Source organism: Onychostoma macrolepis, chromosome 11, assembly GCF_012432095.1.
Source record: "Onychostoma macrolepis isolate SWU-2019 chromosome 11, ASM1243209v1, whole genome shotgun sequence".
Lineage (NCBI taxonomy): Eukaryota > Metazoa > Chordata > Actinopteri > Cypriniformes > Cyprinidae > Onychostoma > Onychostoma macrolepis.
This window is the reverse complement of record NC_081165.1, coordinates 8,731,051-8,750,298: the sequence shown is the minus strand read 5'-3', so window position 1 is coordinate 8,750,298 and position 19,248 is coordinate 8,731,051. Positions and strand designations below refer to the sequence as shown.

At 34.4% G+C, this 19,248-nt stretch overlaps 2 protein-coding genes across 5 annotated transcripts in view; both read right to left on the bottom strand.

Moving 5' to 3' along the window:
• Positions 1–231: 231 nt before the first annotated feature.
• si:dkeyp-61b2.1 (tumor necrosis factor receptor superfamily member 1B) lies at positions 232–17,705 on the bottom strand. Of its 2 annotated transcripts, XM_058790521.1 has the most exons (9): positions 17,606–17,705; positions 15,904–15,934; positions 14,749–14,820; positions 13,500–13,686; positions 7,855–8,006; positions 7,103–7,246; positions 6,614–6,633; positions 5,565–5,742; positions 232–1,273 (listed from the first exon to the last, which is right to left on the bottom strand). In XM_058790521.1, exons 1-9 carry the CDS (start codon positions 17,654–17,656, stop codon positions 1,053–1,055), a joined length of 1,056 nt encoding a protein of 351 aa, XP_058646504.1. In that variant the 5' UTR covers positions 17,657–17,705; the 3' UTR covers positions 232–1,052. The 2 variants fall into 2 exon arrangements, with proteins under 2 accessions (XP_058646504.1, XP_058646505.1); XM_058790522.1 differs by lacking the exon at positions 7,103–7,246.
• A 694-nt stretch (positions 17,706–18,399) lies between these two features.
• Positions 18,400–19,248, bottom strand: part of miip (migration and invasion inhibitory protein) — a 29,042-nt gene continuing 28,193 nt past the window's right edge. For all 3 annotated transcript variants that reach the window (XM_058790520.1, XM_058790518.1, XM_058790517.1), the window contains one exon: positions 18,400–18,553. In XM_058790520.1, the coding sequence (XP_058646503.1) occupies positions 18,413–18,553 (141 nt within the window). In that variant the 3' untranslated portion in view covers positions 18,400–18,412. The remainder of the gene's footprint in view (positions 18,554–19,248) is intronic.

Genomic DNA, 19,248 nt, shown 5'->3' with positions numbered 1-19,248 from the left:
AGATAGGTAGATTAAAAACTATATGACGTATAGAAAGAATGATAGAATGAAAGATAGAACGATAGAAATAACAATAGAATTATAAAATGGTAGATAGAATGAGGGAGTCATAGATAGAGTAATGGAATTATAGAAAGAAGAGTAGATAGAATGACAGAAAGAACTAGATATTACTAGACAGAGAGACCGTTAGAAAGAACAATAGATGGAATTCTGCAATTGTTGAAAGAATGGAGTTTATTGACTTGATATTAATGAAGAATCAGAACACATTTACAAATGTTTCAATCAAAAATTCATGTACACTGCAAACAAAGCAAAATGACAAGCACACAAGCTCAAGTTGAGTGGCGGATTCTGAACATGTGCTGTAAAGGTTGCAGGGCAGACTCAGTCTGTCCCGACCAGACCTCCTACAACAGTCAAATCAGACACCTTCTTTCCGAAGGTGAGGTTGGGTATTTTTAGACATGCATATGAAACACCCACATAGAACAAAATTCTGATTAGAAACATACACAGTCGTTAGGTTCTCGACCACTCGCTTAAACAATAAAATAATTCATACACATCATGTGCATTTCAGTTATGCTGCCTCTGTCTTGTAGGATATTCGTTTTGAAAACTCAGCACCTTTGAGGGTGTTTTTCTCACCCTTTCGTCTGTACCTCCTGTGCACAGTCTTCATGCGTGTGTTTGTCCCATTTTCGCTGCAGCAGCGATTCAGACACGTGCAATTCTAAAAACTGACAAACTTAAATTAAGCATAAATCTTTTCCTTGATGTGCAAAAAAGCAAAAGTCATTACTCGGCGTTTTCCATCTTGTACATCTGCGCATTCCATATTCGACATACAGTGCAATCAAGGTAGCCTGTACATTTTGCCAGAGTGCATGTTTCTCTGGAACCGAAACCATGACTTGGCCATTGCTGATGCCAGGCTTTAACAGGAATCATATCTGGCCACTTGTGATTTTCAGCCTTGTGATTCAACCTGGAATCTTCCGAAATGCCATCATGAAGTTCATGCAAGAAACCACATGTTCGAGTTCTCACTTTCCAGTTGCCGGCACAGGAAAACTCAAGCTCAGTTCCTCCTTGGCCTCTTCCTGTGCACTTATTCTTATTCTGACCTCCTGCGAGGGTGGATTTGACTCTTGCTGCGGTCTGCTGATGAGGGGAACACCTTCTTCGCAAACTCCTGCCTCTTCCTTTTTATCACCCGAGTTGGAGCCCAGAATCACCATTCCAGGAGAGTAGATGTAGATGGACCCTATTACAGACAAATAATGTTGAAGTCAACAGGCAAAAATGACCCCTATTAAACCCTTATGTAAGTCTCTTATGCTCACAGAGGCTGCATTTATTTGGCCAATAATACAGTAAAAACAGTAATATTCTGAAATATTATTACAATTGAAAATAACTGGTTTGTATCTGAATATATTTCAAAATGTAATTTATTTCTGTGATGCAAAGCTGAATTTTCAGCATCATTACTCCAGTCTTCAGCATCACACGATCCTTCAGAAATCATTCTAATTTGCTGCTTAATTATTTTGAGTTAATTGAATTATTGTTGTTATTAATGGTTCCTATTATCAGTATTTTTGCTGCTTAATAGTTTTGTATACTCCAGACTTTTAGTAGTGTATCACAGTTTCCACAAAAACATGCCAACATGCTCAGTCTAGTATTATGGGAAGCATTCTGGGATTACGTTCTCCAGAAACCATACAGCTTTCTTTCGAAACAAGACACCGTAATGTTGCTGCTTGCCTTTTGAAATAGCTTTGAAGTGCAACTGTGAAGTCTTAAAATACTGTCTAGGCCGGCAGACAGAGAGGAACCAAGCGCAAGGTTTATTTTTCCACTTACCTTTTTGCCATAGTTTACATTTATTATGGGCGTTTTTGTTATTACAGATTACTAAGCGTGGTCTTTAGCAGGAAATCCAAAACAATCAAAAAAGCAACTATGTTGTACATAAAACCCACAGAACAGGAAGTAAAAGTGCTCTGTGATTAAGTGTTCAGGCGTGTCCGTTCCAGAGGTTTATTGAAGCAAACAGAAGTTCATCACACATCACGTAAACAATCAAAAACATTTCAAGTCTGTGTAAAGGCAAAAAAATTAATAAATATTCTTCGAAAGGTATTTTAAAATGCCTCTTGTTTGTAATTAATAGTTGCCCATAAATAAACAGCTAGTCATCCTTTACTCTTTTCACTACAACAAAAGTAGATGATGTATACTGCCGGCCTTTAAAAAAGACAAAAAGTGATGTTCTTACTCTGTATTTTTCAGAAGTGGGTGGAGTATCCAAAAACTGTGCTCAAGTAGTGTTGTTTTTTTTATGTTAAATTTAACCAGTTACGTCAGTAAATCACAATACTATGACACTATAATTTTTTCCAGCATCAACAAAAGCCATCTTTACACTGCAAAGGTGTAACAGCTGCATCTGACATGGCATTTATGTTTATTTACACAGACTGTTTAATGTTGCTCATGTACACATATTTACACAAAAATTGCATAATGTAAATAGCCCATAATTAAAAAAAAAAAAAAGGAACCCATTAGAAGGTGAAGCAGCAATATCATGAAAAAATGATTGCTCTTGATATGGTAATAATGATCATTAATATCGATTAGAACTAACAGAAGGGGGAAAGCATGAACCGTTTATGAATTGCTTTTTACAGGTTAGCCTAGACAATCAAGACTTCACATTGATTATTTAAGTAGCTATCATGAAAAACAGAACAGTTGTTCAAACTGGGAATAGATTATATAAAGAAAGTGAGCAAAGAACACCAAAGTGGTCCCATGACTTCAGTTTGATGTGAGTTATGCACTTTCGCAAAAACTCCCATTATAATCACTGAAGCTGCTGTCTACACTACAAAATCAATTTCTTACTTGCATAGCTTGGTCCCTATGAAATATGTTTTATTTTTTCCCAAATTCCGTTTTATTATTATTATTTTTTCAAAATTCAGTTTTTTCCATTTTTAGATATTTCTGGATTCCATTTTTTCTATTTTAATTGTTTCAATGATTAAATTAAATTTTATTCATCAAAAAGCATGTCATGAAACTCACTATAATAAACAGCAAATTATTGAAAGTTTAACAAAAATACAATTTTTAAGGCCCCATGAAAGGTTTTTTTTTTTTCTTCTCCAAATTTTTTTGAATTGTATTTTAAAGGTCTCATTAAATAGTAATAATCTAAAGCATCTCTAATTAATTGATTATATATATATATATATATATATATATATATATATATATATATATATATGTATATATAAAATATTATTATTTTATTAATTTAAATAAATTTATGTTAGATAAATTCTGGTAAATATTCATTTAAAAATAATATTTAAATAATAATTTTATTACTAGTAGTTGTACTATCTTTACATTAAGTAATATTTCTGTCATAGTTTCTTCAAGTTAAACCAAACTTTTATTTTGACGGGTTGCTTTGAAGACCTTTAGGTTTCTGTTTGTATATGATACCAATAGTTTTACTCAAAAGAAACGGTCAAATGCTCATGAAGTTATTTATATTTAATAGCTATTTGTGCCGCTACGTTTTTCCCATGTCTTTTATATTTTCTAATATGAAATAGCCAGTAAAATAAAGGCTTTTTAAATAATTTTGAAGAAGAGTGCCTTGGATTTCCCTTTTTTATATCTATTTGAATTCCCAACCCCAAAGAGCACCTTCAGACATTTTATTGAACTCTCTGAGCACCCTGGACTTTTTTGTCTCTTCAAAACTAGTCCATATCGTGTTTCGATTTAAGTGTACTGACCTATTTTTCATATATCCATCACAAATTTGGCAATTCCGTAAAATCCCATGTTATACGGTAAATTCCGATTTTAGGACTGGATTTCATGATTCCGTCCACGTTTTCCACATTGTGGAAATCATAGGGACCCATATAGCATATTTTATGCAGTTCGTTGTTTATGTTGATGAGAGAATTCGCGAACACAGATTTAGAATTCAGTCAGTGAGCATGCGCACTGAACAGCTGCGGAGTTCTCCGTGGTGACGAATCAAAACGCCTCTGATTGGACATTTCATTCATAAACTCAACAGAAATGTGTGTGATTAGTTATAATGCTCAAAACCGCATTTATAAAGAAATCTGATGTAACGTAATAAGGCAAATCTACTATAAATTAAATGTTACAATCAACACTTTATTCATTTCACGTTTCACTTTAATCATGACAGTCGTAACAGATCTATCTTACAACTGCTACGAAGTAGGCCTATTGTGAAATAAAATCGAATGATTAGGCTACATGTGCAATCGTTCACAACACATGCAGGTGTTCAAAAAGAGAAGTTTTTTTTTATCGCAGGCCAACAGTAGAATTTGCAGATTTGGTTTCAGTTGACTGTAGGTTCATGACCACTTCATCCAACGCTCTTTATGTTCTCCGTGTACGAATGGGAAACCGCTTCAGATGATTCAGTGCGTGCAGGAAACTGAACAAATCATTTTTCAATTGATTTGAAAACCGATTCAGACCATTTTGGCCACTTGTTTGATCAAGACTTTGAACTGAATCGACTCAAAAGAGTGATTCATTCACGTATGGGGCATCGCTCAGAGCTTGGAATAAAGTGTTTCTTAACATGTATTGTATTATAATTAAGTAAAAAGGGGAATGCCTCCCAGGGTAGAGAAGTGCAGTATTATCATTAGAAATGTACTGGAGTTAAAGTAAAAGTACCCACCTTTAAATCTACTCTTAAAAGTACAAATTTTCTAAAGATTTACTCAAGTAAACAGAGTAAATGTACTTTTTTACTACCCACCTCTGGTATATTTGTTGTGTTTTCCAGTGCAATAATAATAATAATAATAAAAACTGTTAAACCAACATACATTTAATTGAGATGCAAAAATAACTTAAGATATTAAGTCTTGTTTTGTGACAAAATTATCAAAAGGAAGTGAGTTTTTCTTAAAACAAGGCACAATATATGCCAATAGGCCCATAAATAGAAACTTGATTCAAAGTGAAAACATGTTTATTTTTCGTACCCCATTGGTACTTTTTTTTCTTTTTTTTTTTTCTTCTGTTTTAAGGATGTACACACTTCATTTTTCACATTAAATCTCATGTCAAGTAAATGTACCTTAGTTTAAGAATGTGCTGTGCTGGAAAACAAGACAAAAATTCTGAGGAAAAGTAGCACTTTCTGCAGTGATCATATGATTTATGAACTATAATCCAGAAGTCATACAACAGATCTGAGTGAGAAACTAAAAATAAATTCAAGAGCTGTAGTAGAAGGGAAGTTAACTTAAAAAAAAAAAGCTATATTATGGTTCAAGAACACTTTAAATATAGTACAAAAGTCGTACAGGCCCGTTTTTGTGATGCTTTTTTGACATCCTTTTAGTGTTTAATCATGACTGAATTTTTGTTCCTTTAAATTTTTAACAAAGATCATGTACAGTAAGTTCAAATTCAAATGCAATACAATGCAAATTCAACATAAAGACGTTTAAAGGACTCACCCACAGTATTGCTGATGTTCTCACCCTTCCCATTGTGATCCATTGTGACCTGCTGCAGGCCCGTACTCTGACCTTTGACCTCTCTGCCATCACTGCCGAGGGGTATCTCGGTGTGGGATTGGGAATTGGATGAAATTTGATGGTCACTTGCAGATTGACTCCGGTGTTGATAATGTTCCTATAGGGACCATGAAACAAAATTAAAGGGGACTTATCATTTTAAAGGAATAGTTTCAATTGTTCAATCAAAAAAATTAAAATTTGCGTACTCTCTCTTAGGCCATCCAAGATGTAGATGAGTTTGTTTCTTCATGAGATCAGATTTGGAGAAATGCAGCATTACATCAATTGCTCATCAATGGATCCTCTGCAGTGAATGGGTGCCGTCAGAATGAGAGACCAAACATTTGATTAAAAACAATAATATCCGCAAGTAATCCACGTGACTGCAGTGCATAAGTTAATGTCTTGTGAAGTGAAAGGTTGCATATTTGTAAGAAACAAATCAATCTTTAACACGTTTTTAACCTCAAACTGTTGCTTCCAGCTAAAATAGAATAAAAGTTCATCTATAAAATTGCTTACTACAGTGAAAAAATCTGAATCAAGTGAGAAATATGCAGAGCTCAAGCACCGTTTACGAGCAAAAACAGTTCTAAACAAATATGTCAATGGATTTTGGTGTGCGAGGAAAGCAAGGAATTGACTTTTTTACTTTCACGCGTTATTATCGATTATGAACTTGTATTTTGACCAGAAATGACAGTTTGAAGTTAAAGTACCTTATTGATCAATTTGTTTATTACAAACACACAGCTTTTGGCTGTACAAGAACTGAAGTTGTGTGGATCATTGTGATGTTTTTATCAGCTATTTGGACTCTCATTCTGACGGCACCCATTCACTTCGGAGGATTCATTGGTGAGCAAGTCATGCAATGCTACATTTCTCCAAATCTGTTCCCATCAAGAAACAAATTCATCTACCTCTTGGATGGCCTGAGGGAGAGTATTTTATTTATTGTGACATGTAGTCAGAAAAGTACTTACATGTTCTCCTTTTAGTAAACCTAAAATGAAAACAAGAAATAAGTCAAAAGGTTGCATATGTCAGACAGTATAAGCAGCTCATGTAGGTGCAACAGCGACTGTGTGAACTGTGTGTTGCGGGCCTAGACGTTCTGTGGTTTCTCAGGATGTGTTAAATGTGTTATGGATGTGTTAAATGCATGTCATTCTGAAACACTGTGAATGTTTATGTTGAGTCTGACCTTATGGGAATTAAAACACGTGAGAGACAATGCAATGCTCTTTACTGTAAGAAGCAATCTGGGTGGATTCCAGGCCACTTATAGCCACTACACTGCACTTTAGACATGACAATACAGTACTGTGATTCAAAAGGGGTTTCTTGGTTTAGGCAATTACTGCTGAAAAAACACAGCATCATTGGAGACTTCTGTTATTTGTGTTCATTTGTAGCATATTGAATGCTGAAGCATTCAAAAGATCAATTGCATTTTAGTCTTTATATCATACCAAGGCATTTTAAACAGGTTTTCTTTGCCACTTTTGTCAGCATGCAGAATCCAGCCATGAACAAGATTATCAACATTAAGATCAATAGCAGCAGCCAATGGGACTGGCTTTCCTCTGATGGGTCTATGAGTCGTGCACTGACCCCTGGTGATGACAAAAAGAAACTCAGTGTTATTTTTACTCAGTGTGCTTCCTGAGTTTTCTAACAGTTATTGCAACAGAATGTAATTACTTTTTTTTTATTCATTTTCTGTTGGATGTTGACATTATTTAACCAGTTTTTTTGCTTACAAATTATTACTCATTACTATAAAGATTTTTAAAATTATTATTATTTAAATCAGCATAAATTAAAAACAACATACTACCAAAATACAAAAAAATACTAGTATTTTATAGAAATATTTTAATGTGACGCTTGTGGGTTTATTTATTTATTTTTTGGATGAAGGTAATTGTAATATTTCTACAATAGGCTTAATTTTATTTATGCAACATGTATATCTTTATCATTTTAGCATCAATGAGAAACAATGAGATACTTGGCAACAAGCTGAAATAATATATATATATATATATATATATATATATATATATATATTTATATATGTGATATTCTTTACAGGTTTCACGAGATAAATCTGGCTGCTATTTTTCTCACTTTAAGTTTCAAATACTTTATACATTGCTTTCCAAAAATGTATATTCAGCACATCCCAACAGTGAATAGAGTGTCATGCATTTATCAGTACCTGTCCCGGGGATGGAAGTGTTAGTGGTTGGGAATGTAGTAATGATATTTGTGGAAGTGGGCAAGGATGACATCGCTGTGGTGATAAACGCACACTCTCTGTCCTTTATCACTGTGCCCTCATTGATCATTTCCATCCCAGACTGAGCACAACTGTGGAAAAGTGCACAGAGATAATGCATGAGACAAGAGCAGATCGGACTTAATATTATGTGTTTGTAAGGCAGCACTGGTTTGATATTCCTCAGATACTCTGGTTAGTGTTTGTTCTAAACCCTCAACTACATAATCTGCAAATAATTCAACCTTGGGTTGAACTTTCCCAGATGGGATGTTCAGAACTCAAAATAACCGCCGGAGCTGATAACACTGTCATTTGCATACTTACATATGATTACTCTTGTTCTGACATCTATTTGCATACTAAATTGTTATTGGGCTCATCTTCTTTCCATATATTTAACTACTTACAGCTGCATGTACACTTCACAGTGGTTGCGTGTTCTCGTACACAGAAAAAGAAGTTGCACTGTAAACAAAAGTGGCTAGCAGAAACCTCAAAGATAAAACTGTGTGTGAGAGATAAAGAAACTGAGTAAGAGCGATAGAGAAAATAAAAAATAGTGTGAAACTTGGTGGTGTTGTTGTGTCACCACACATGATTCTTCATCTTCTTACTCAAAACATGCCTATTAAATGCATTTAAGTCTCCTAAAATAGTAGTTACCACTGAAAGTCCAAAGAGCCAACCAAGTCTGTATGATATTCTGGCCTCTGTATGGACTGAATGCAAGTCTGAGGGATTTTTCCAGTAATCATATGTGGATGCAGTTTTATGGAAGCCATCACAGGATAAAAAAAATAAAAAGGTAACTTTATATCTCACAATTCTCGCAATTCTGAGTTTATATCTCAAAATCGTGCCTCTTTTCTCGCAGTTCTGAGAAAAAAAAGAAGTCAGATTTTGGTTTTAAGGTGTCCTTGTTACAGTATAATAATTATACATTTAAGTATTGAGTACTATTAATAAACTACATGTACTTACTATCTGGGTACACTCTTAAAAATAAAGGTGCTTAAAAGGTTCTTCACAACGATGCCATAGAACAGGGCTATTCAACTGGCGGCCCGCCAATCATCTTCATCCGGCCCGAGGAAAAGTACGCAGGTCGCACATTCGCCTTGAATTGTTCTTGTACTAATTAGTTTGTCCACAAGGTGGCATCACTGGCCCGGGCCAGCCAAAAAGAAAAGGGAGAGACGCAATATCAATAATCTACCGGAAACCGCAACATCAATAGATGGCAGTTTTGACAAGCGCTTATGTGAGAGAGTTAGGAGATATCCACAATTCTAACGTTAGTTTAAACATAGTGCTGTCAAACGATTAATCGCATCCAAAATAAAAGTTTTTATTTACATAATATATGAGTGTGTTCTGTGTATATTTATTATGTATATATAAATACACACAAATACAGTATATATTTTGAGAATATTTACATGTATTTACATGTCTATATTTATATTCATATAATTTATATCAGAAATAAATATTTTTAATATATAAAATAATTTTTTCTAAAATATATACATGCATGTGTGTATTTATATATACATAATAAATATACACAGTACACATAAATATATTATGTAAACAAAAACTTTTATTTTGGATGCGATTAATCGCGATTAATCATTTGACAGCACTAGTTTAAACAAGTTTAAAGACAGTGTTATCGGTCATAACTTCTGGTGAGAAATAGCGCTGACACTGGACGGATATTCTTATCAAAGCAGGAAGTATAGTTTGAAAATCTGCATGTTTGGCCGTATTCATAAACTGAGCCGCTTCAGACAAGTGCGCTAGCGCTTCGGTGGACAAAACCACACACAATGATGTAAAAATACGTGGTTTTGGCGAGTTACCTCATAAACACAGTCTTAAATCAGTTATAAAATCCTAAATGACCGTAAAGAGTTGGGAGAAAATTGGATATGCGTCACATCCGCGTCATGTGCATCAGGTTTTATTAAAGAAACAGCGCTGCTTTTAAAGTGAAACCTGCTGCAGTCTGTGATTGATGTGAATCAAAGAACTAAAGAAAAAGAGAAATCACTCGACTGCTCTGCTCGCTGATTAACTTTTGTAGCTTGAATAAAGAATAATCAATATGGCTTATGCATACAATTTATAGTTTATGTGAAGATTGTTTGAAGTTTACTTATAAAAAGTTGTAATATTTTTCAAAGCCTATTAAAGGTTAAAAATATCATAACATTTCAATTATACTGTAATATTAAATGGCTATAATTAATGGCTAAAATTAAAGGAAAAAATGGATTTAATAGAGAGTAACAGTAACATTATTTGTATCAATGATGCTTCATTAATAATAGGCTAGTAAAAAGATGCCATTAAACACATATTTAAAATACACCATCTTTATGTTGTTTCTATATTAATTTGGAAGTTCAGTGTGAAAATATGACAAATATATTAATATGCATTTAGTCACTTTTTTTTAAAATTAATTAAAAAATGTGTGATTTATTTTTTTAATTGAATGGCAGACAGCACTAATGTTAACCTTTTTATAGATGTTACTGTTGGTAATATTAGTTAATTTTACTGCTGAATATGCATTTAAATTTAATTTCCAATTTTATAGGCCCCCCAGAAAAAGATCGGGACGGCCCCCTTCAAATGGTCAATTCGATAATCCGGCCCTCAAATGAAGTTAATTGAATAGCCCTGCCATAGAATAACCATTTTTGGTTCCACAAAGAACCATCTCTTTCTTACCTTTTTATAATCTGAAGAACCTTCTTTCGCCACAAAGAATGTTTTGTGAAACAGAAAGGTTCTTCAGATGTAAAGGTTCTTTATGGAACCATTTAGACAAAAAAAAGTTATTCTATGGCAGCCCTTAAAGTTGCTGTATTTAAGTCTATATTTGCATATGTGATGTGATGGTTAGTTGTTTATACATGAAAGATGTTGTAATGGTACACTGGTATGCACATACGCAAACAACAGGCGTTATATTTGTTTCACAAGGGATATTGCATCAGTGCGCTGTGTATGATGCAGGCTTGCTGCCGAATACATTGCCTACCGCGGTACCGCTCCCCACTGTCATTTAGCTTTTTTATAGAAATAAAAATCATTTAGTTCATTTGGACAACAGACACTACAGTTGTAAAGTGAAAGCAGTTCATGCTTCGGGTGTATATGGACACGAAAGTGAACGCGGAAAAAATTAAGATGTTAAAGTAAATTAAGGATGTGTTCACACTTGTAGTTCTGTTCTCCTGGTTTGTTTGGTCCAGACCAGTTTGGTATGCTTAGCGTTCACACCAGACATGTTCACAAGTCTCTGAAGTCCAAGCCCAGTCTCAAGTCTTTAAAGTGGAATCCAAGTCAAGTCTTAAGTCTTTGTTCTATTTATTAGCAACAGTTCTTTCAGCTAGTAATTGAGGCTAAATCCGTTTTAAAAAAACTGATTTCACAATATGATTTTCTTAGAAAAATATTTTTTTTTAAGACAAATTAGAAATGAAAAGGTGTCAATTTATTGTCAGATAAAATGCTGCACATTTCTTTGTAAAATTGAAATGTCAAACAGCAAAACTAAATTGAAATTTGAAAACAAACCCCAATCAATCAAATAAATAACACAAATAAAAGAAATCTCATATAAACAAACTAAGGCTTTGTCTGTGCTCTTTTTCAATTTAAAATTAGAATCAACCACTGTATTTTAAACACAACACAATCCAAACAAAGAGGCTGCATACATGCAGCATGAGCAGTTTTTAATCTAAATTGGATTGTATAATTTCAAAATTTGAAGCAAAAACAAAATGGCCTGACTTTAGTTTTGTGAAACTATACATAAAACATCTGCACGAAACAAAACAGCAGACGGGCTGAATTAATGCAGATTCACTCTCTGCCAGCACTTTAATATGCATTATACAGAGGCAAGATGAGAAGAAAATACCATCTAAACTTTTCTAAAGACAGCCAGTTCCCCTCAGAGATACATTCATGTAAACTCCAATACCAAATGACGTTTTTTACGAGTCTCACGAATCACGAGTCCAAGTCAAGTCCCAAGTCTTTATTTATGCGACTTAAGTGTGACTCGAGTCCAAGTCCCAGACTCAAGTTTCCATCTCTGGTTCACACTGGCATTTTTTACAGCGAACCTAAAGATACCAAACCTAAAGGCATAGTGATACGTTCACAACCTGATTGGTTGGGTTGAATGATGTATATTTCGTGACGGAACTTAACGAACACCCCAAAAAGTAGGTGTTTTCGTGTTAGGGTTAGGATCAGTGTATGACATCTAAGTACCAATTCACCGATCGGTCTGCTCAGTGCCGCTTTAAGTCGAAAAAATCAGAGTCAAAATCGCAAAAAAACACACACACACACACACACACACAAAAAATCTTAACCTGATAAAACTGGGCACCACACATACTAAAGAAACATGGTGAAAACTGCTGACTTAACATGGCCAGAATGTGTCTACTATTTCATGTGCCTTCTCATGGGTTTATTGTCTTGTTACCTTGTTAATCAGTTCTGTCTTTTTATTGGTTCATGTTTATTTATTTGTTCCAATTCATTATTGGGTGTTGTTATGTGTTTCCCCATCCATGTGTTTAAGCCCTCAGGTTTGCTATGTTTCCTTGTTACGTATTGTTCACTGTAACCGCTGTGTGGTGAGGTTTGTCAAGTTATAAGTCTACTTGTGGTTTTTCTTTGTTTACTTCTGTGTATTTGTGTTTGATCTGATTCCAACACAGTGCAGGCTAGTTGTCCTCAGAGGGTTATTGTTACATTCGATTGCCAGATGTAAATTCAGAATTGCAAGATAAAATTGTGAGAAAACCTCCCTGAAAAACTGACTTGAGATATTAACTCAGAATTGTAAGATATTAACTTAGAATTCTAAGAAAGTCTGAGTTGTGAGATATAAACTCAGAATTGTAAGATAGACTTCACAATTCTAAGAAAAATCTGAATTGCAAGATATCAGCTAACAATTGAGAGAAAAAAGAATTGTGAGATAAAAAGTTGCAATTTTATTTTTTATTCTGTGACAAAAAAAGTGTTTTGTGAAATGTAAACTCTTAAGTCTTAAGTTCAAACCAGGAACGATAACTATAAAGAAAACTATATTAGCGTCCACACCAGTGAACAATATCGTCTGTTTATTCTAAGCACATGCGCGTCTGCCGCTTTAAATTCTCGAGCTCCTTATAGCAGGATGGATTCTGATTGGATGTCAATGTTTGTATCGTTCATCAGCTGAAAAAAAAAAAAAACTTTCTCAAAGTGATTCCAACGATATCATTTCTCTGTGCCTTTATCGTTATAGTTATGGTGTGGACTTTGCTATTCTTTAATACTGAGAACAATTTTTCTAGTTATTGTCCTTGGTGTGAACAGGCCTTTACAATTCAGAGTTTTTCCCCCCCTTTTTTTTCTCAGAATTAGAATTGTGAGATAAAAGTTGCAAATACCTTTTTTTTTTTTTTTTTTATTCCATGAAAATGGGCTTCAATATGTTTTTAAGGTATCACTGCAGACTTAAAAACAGTAGCATATGTATGAATATTACTCACTCTTTATGAGGCTTGCAGACTCCCAGAGAGGCATTGCTGGAGAATGTGCCATTCCCACAGGGAACACATGGTTTATGGCAGTGTGTGACATAATTGTTTCCTCTCGTACAGTAAAAACCTGGTTTACAGAAGCACGATCTATTGCTTTTCTGAGTGCATGGAGTAACTTCCACCTCATTTCTAGCCTCTGTTTCCACCCAAATACACAAAGACATAGAGAGCCATCAATGAACAAAAAAATCTACAAAAACATCCAAACATCTTATATACTGCTTATTAAATTAGTAATAAAAACTTTACATTTGAATTATACTTTTCTCACTATGCTATAGGGGCTGTTCACACATCACATCACTTTTTTTTTCTTTTTTTTTTTCCATTCCATTGCACAGGTTTTTATGAAAGCCCATTTCGGACACAGAATTAAAAAAAATAATAATTGCATAATTGTGACTTTTTCTCTCACAATTCTGAGTTTATATCTTGCATCTTTCACATGTAAAAACATCCTAATTGTGAAATATTAACCTAGAATTGTGAGAGAAAAAGTCGCAATTACCTTTATTTTGCATCATAGGTATGCATCACAGATTGCACTCGTGCTTTGCATCTTTTTCAAGACGGAGTACTCTAAAAATGCAGCACTCAAAATAAGTTCACTTTTTAAAATCGCATCTCTAGACATTGTTGTCTTTTCACTTCGCTGTTGAAAGTTGACATTTTAACTTGAGAACCACGTTTGTAGAATGCTTGTTGTCTTAAAAAGACGTAAACGCAATGGTCAAAGGTCAAAAACATGTCCTGTGTGAACAACCACCAAGAGGTCAACATGAAACTGACTCTATATACTTTTTAAATACACATTCCCGGTCTTGTTGTGCAAGATTAATTCATTTTTACATGTTTTACATCACGTGAAAAGACATATTCAATGAAAAGAAACTGGGTTGATTTTATCCAGTGCAAATTATTTGGATGATGAAATGTGGCCATATCCACATTTCCCTCCAAAAAATCCTTTGTGATATCAGCTGAAAAATAATCTTGTTTTAGAGGCGATTTGCCGAAAAATAATGAAGACAAACCTTTACTTCTATGTCATAATGTGCACCGATGAATCACACACAGTAAGAGCAGGAATGCGTATGAAGCAAGTAATAAAAAGGACAACATTAATTCAAAACCATCCTGTTTCATTTTCAAAGCTCACTAATGCTCAAATGCTGGGAAATGTCGTGCTACTACTAACCAGAACACTCTTGAGTACAGCGTTTACATCTCGTGATTCCCTGTTTGGATTGCTGGTAACATCCGTTATAGCCTACGTGTGAAACAGAATGCAAACAACAGACATCAAAAGTAATCTCATATCTTCATGTGACACAGCTCTAGCTGTGCAAGAGTAAAAGTACTTGCAGCATGATTAAAGGAGTTTTGAATTGACTGGTGTCTGATTTCTTAGTACACACTCACAGACATTTTGAAACTTGTGGGAAAATCATTTAGTTAAAGGCTGAGTAAAAATTCCCTATAGTCAATCTGCGCAAGTCAAAACTTTATTCTAACAGAGTGCAATCATTTGGTCAGTAAGGGACATGGGTAGATGATCTGCTGTTTGTAAATGCCAGTGATGTTTTAAAAGGGACAGACTGACTGTGTTCAATTAACTCATCTGTCACTTTTAACCTAGATTTTGACCGGCAGCAGTTTCACATGCACATATGAGTGTTGCACAACTCACCACAAATGATTTGCTAAGGTGTTTGGAATGGTTGCTAGGTGGTTACCAGAGTCCTCCTCCAATACTTTTAAATTTTCATTTGTCTAGTAATGCTTACATTCAAATACACCACAAGTGTAGTATTAGAGCGATGCAATACAAAATTACATGAAACTAAATGAATGGTTGAGAAACTAACCATAGCTTCTACTATGGGTCATGCTTAATGCTTAATTTTCTTTAGACATTACACACAACTTAATGGTTACGAAGCAGTGAGGTAATCATTTCTGGTGAAACACCCTCAAAGAGTCCAACTACAGAGTTTGCATATAGCTCAGTGGCTACTTAGTCTACAACACATATGTACATATAAAGATGGGTTAAAACATAAGGTTTAGCACCAAAAAAAATCCAAAATGAGAAGGAACCAAAAATGGAAATTTAAAAAAATACATAAATAAACATAAGATCAAGCTGTTTAAATTCCATTGGCATCATTCAAATAACTTTTATATAGATGATTATATCATCGTTTTCCACCGTTTTTTATTTCTCAAATTTTAAGTTAATGAGCTAAAGATATGAGTCACTGAATACTATTGAAATAATAGGTTTCAGTGGGTTGTACTTCAGAAATACGTTGTGTGTGCCATGGAGGAAATGGAAGTGGTATAACCTTACCAATAACCTTGACGTGTAGAATTGTAAGAGTCTGTAAAAGGAAAACAACAGTTGAAATTTTAGTATGAATGTCTTTTCCAATCTGAGAAGTAAAAGTTAAATAAACACTTTCTTTGTTGCAGCTGTTTGATTGGTTCCAGATGTCTGAATCGGAGATCTCTGGCTTGTTTTATTCTCTTGGGAAGGAGTTAATCAGTGGTTCTTTCATCGCTATGTTTTGATCAGTTTTTGGATTGCATAATCAGTTCAAAAACAAGTAGGTAAGTTTGACCCAAAATGAACTCCAAGGTAATAACATGAGCTTTTGACACATTAAATAGTGGTTATGGAGAAAAGTGCATTGACTTAAAGGGTGTGCATTTTAAAGAGTTATTTATGGCAAGAACTATTAAGAAATGTTTGTTTTGGATGTTTGTCAACCTGTCAGACAACCTTGTTACAGATGCTTTTAACCGGAGTGTTTTAAAACTAAAATCAGATAAAAGCAAGGGAGTTAAAGATGAGTCAAAGATTGAATCAAAACAGGCATTCTGGGTCACCCAATCGCTGAATAAAAACAGCTACCATCCTGTTGTTTTCAACACTAAGGTCAAGGGAAAATGTCACTGAGGGGCAATCTAAATGTTTTCACTGCATTGCTTAATAGCACAACAGAAGCACTGACAAATTCATGTAGCCTATGCACGTAATCAGTTTTTGTGCCTGAGAACAAACAGATAAGGGACAGGTCGCAAGATGGAAATTTCTCAATGCAGAAAACACCCACAGAAAAAGTCTTATCAAGTTTGCTTTTGTGACCTGGTCACTAGAAAACCACACAAAATGTACAGGGAAACAAGCTGTGAAGGGTAAACCAAGTAACAAAGAGACACAGTGGGTGGGTTGTTTCTGCTTCGGGGATCCCTTCATATTAAACTGAATGTCCATTCTGTCAGGGTTGACCTCAACTGATGGGTTTTGAGAAAACTCTTTTTATAGATTGTTTTCATTTGGTCATGTTTTGATTAAACTGAGGGCAGAAATGAGTGGAGATGGTTAGTAATTAACATACTTTGTTGTGCTCTCACTAAATTGGAAATTCTTTAGTGACTAAATTCTGAAGTAAAGCAAAAAGGCTAAAGCCTCAAAAGGGTCAGTGTGCTGAAACCAAGAAACCGATTTTTCCATTCAGTGCCTCTTGGTTGAAGCGCTTTCGTTATATTGACTGTCACTTTGAATATTATTTGCATATATTGATTATATGTGAAATGGAACTTATATTCGTGTTAAACGAATTATTTAATGTCATTAAACACCACAAAAACGGTACAAAATTGTTTCAAAACCTAGTGAGCTGTCTATCCAAACCGCATTTTATTTAAACAATAAAAGCTCTTTTAGAAACACGCTCCTTCCCCTTGACAAGAGCAATTTAGACTTGAAATGGCATTTGAGGGTAAATTATAGGTTCTTCCGATTGTTTTCCGAAAAACTACAGAATTATAGACTCCTTGTGGACCTTAAAACGCTTATTCCGTGGCATCAAGCTGTCAAATGTTTTTGGCGCTAATTGGAACCTTTATTTTGAAGCTCAGTCTTCAGACACTTACAGAGTTATAATTAATTCGAAACTCACAATAATAAAAGTCCTTTTGTAAGACATCCGTGATACATTCATATTAAAGAAAAACTAGTCGAAAATAGGAATAAAAGCCACACTCACCAGATAAAACAGCAAAATAAAAGTGTTTCTTGTTGAGGTAGATGGTGTCATGATTAACAGCAGATGCAGATGCTGAGCGCTGCAGCTATAAACTGTGTCATTTCTGTCAGGTTCCTTTATATTTAAAGGCGTGGGAAGAACACATCAGTGAGGAGGTGCCAGAAACTACCCTAAACTTAACAATGACTGATCAACAAATATAAAAAAGGAACACGTCTATAGTAAGTGCACATTTACAATATCTGTTACAACAAATAAATGCCTTTCATTATGTGCATTCCTTACCTTTACACATTTAAAAAGCATTCATTTAATATAGTGTTAAATTGGCATTTAAGTTTAAGAACCCGTAATGTGCACCTTTTAAAATGTGCATAGTATACATTTATATACGCATTTAGTTCAATTGTGAACACATTTGTATTTACAACTTGTATGTAGTATTGTGTCTAGCTTCACATTAAGAATTTACATACATTTTTCTTTGTTCAGTTAACATTAAGAGACTCACTGTTAATGCTTTTCTTATCTTTTTTAAGCTACAGAAAAAAAAATATTCAATTTCATTTATTTATATAAAATTTTACATTTTATGTTCAAGCTCACAAAACAAGCAAACACTACCATTAGTAGTCAGAAGTCAGCAATTCACACATTCATACAAAATGATTAATGTTTTCCATTATTACACCTAAGAAAAAAGAAAAAAAAAGACTTGTGTACAAGCACTCATTTCAGTAAATCCAGAAAACCTCCTGGATGCAGAAATATTCATGTGCGGCTCCATTTTGAACGTAACTTTTGCAATCAGTCAAGAGCGTAAGAGCGGCCGTGGGGTTCTGGCCTCTTTGGATCTTTGGAATGCTGAAAGTGATACCGTGGCAAACGAACTACATTTTGAAGATGGTCAGAACATGGGTGTCTCGACACACTGGGCAAGGATGAATCCTAAAAAATATGAATGTTAATTAAAAGTTACCAAAAATAAAGAGCTGACACAAACCATCCATAGAAACAAACTGAGATGAACAGCTATGAACATCTGAATGACATAAATGTTACAACTAATCTACAAATGAATCGCTTCCAGGTCTTGATTTTCTTCTACACTATCATGTGCATACATATGTAACATTAGAAGACCGCAATGAAACAAACATTACAGATTTGACACACAAACTTTCCATGACTGCTGAAAGACAAACATCTCAGGTTTACGTTCTGTTTTTGTACATTTTTTTTTTTAAATCATCTCTCTTCCCCTTTTGGTCCTTGTTTCCTGTTTAGTTCTTTTTTTTTTTTTTTTGTGGTAGTTTCTAATTATTCTTTTGTTTGTCTGCTAGTGCTAGATTGCTGTTTATTCCTCCTGTGTTCCATCCGCATCTTGTTCATCACCTGTTCTGTTTGGTGTATTTAAACCCTCTGTTTGTTTCAGTCTGCTCTTCTGTCAGCGGAACAAGGAGGATCTAATCGCAGCAGTATTTATTAATCTAAAATCTAAATATCAAACCCGTAGAAATGTTGAGGTAAAAAACAAACATGCAGCAATAGATGAGAACACAAAGAACTGAAACTGGGGTTTTAGGGTTTTCATTTCAGCTGTTGGGTTTTCAAAGGAACATGCTCAGATTTCTAAATAAGAT

Excerpts from the sequence above, each read along its gene's own strand:
- si:dkeyp-61b2.1 (XM_058790521.1), bottom strand. The coding sequence starts at position 17,656 with ATGACACCATCTACCTCAACAAGAAACACTTTTATTTTGCTGTTTTAT. Across the intron at positions 14,821-15,903 it reads TCTACACGTCAAGGTTATTG|GCTATAACGGATGTTACCAG; the intron begins GTAAGGTTATAC and ends TTTCACACGTAG. Across the intron at positions 5,743-6,613 it reads GTTTACTAAAAGGAGAACAT|GAACATTATCAACACCGGAG; the intron begins GTAAGTACTTTT and ends TGGTCCCTATAG.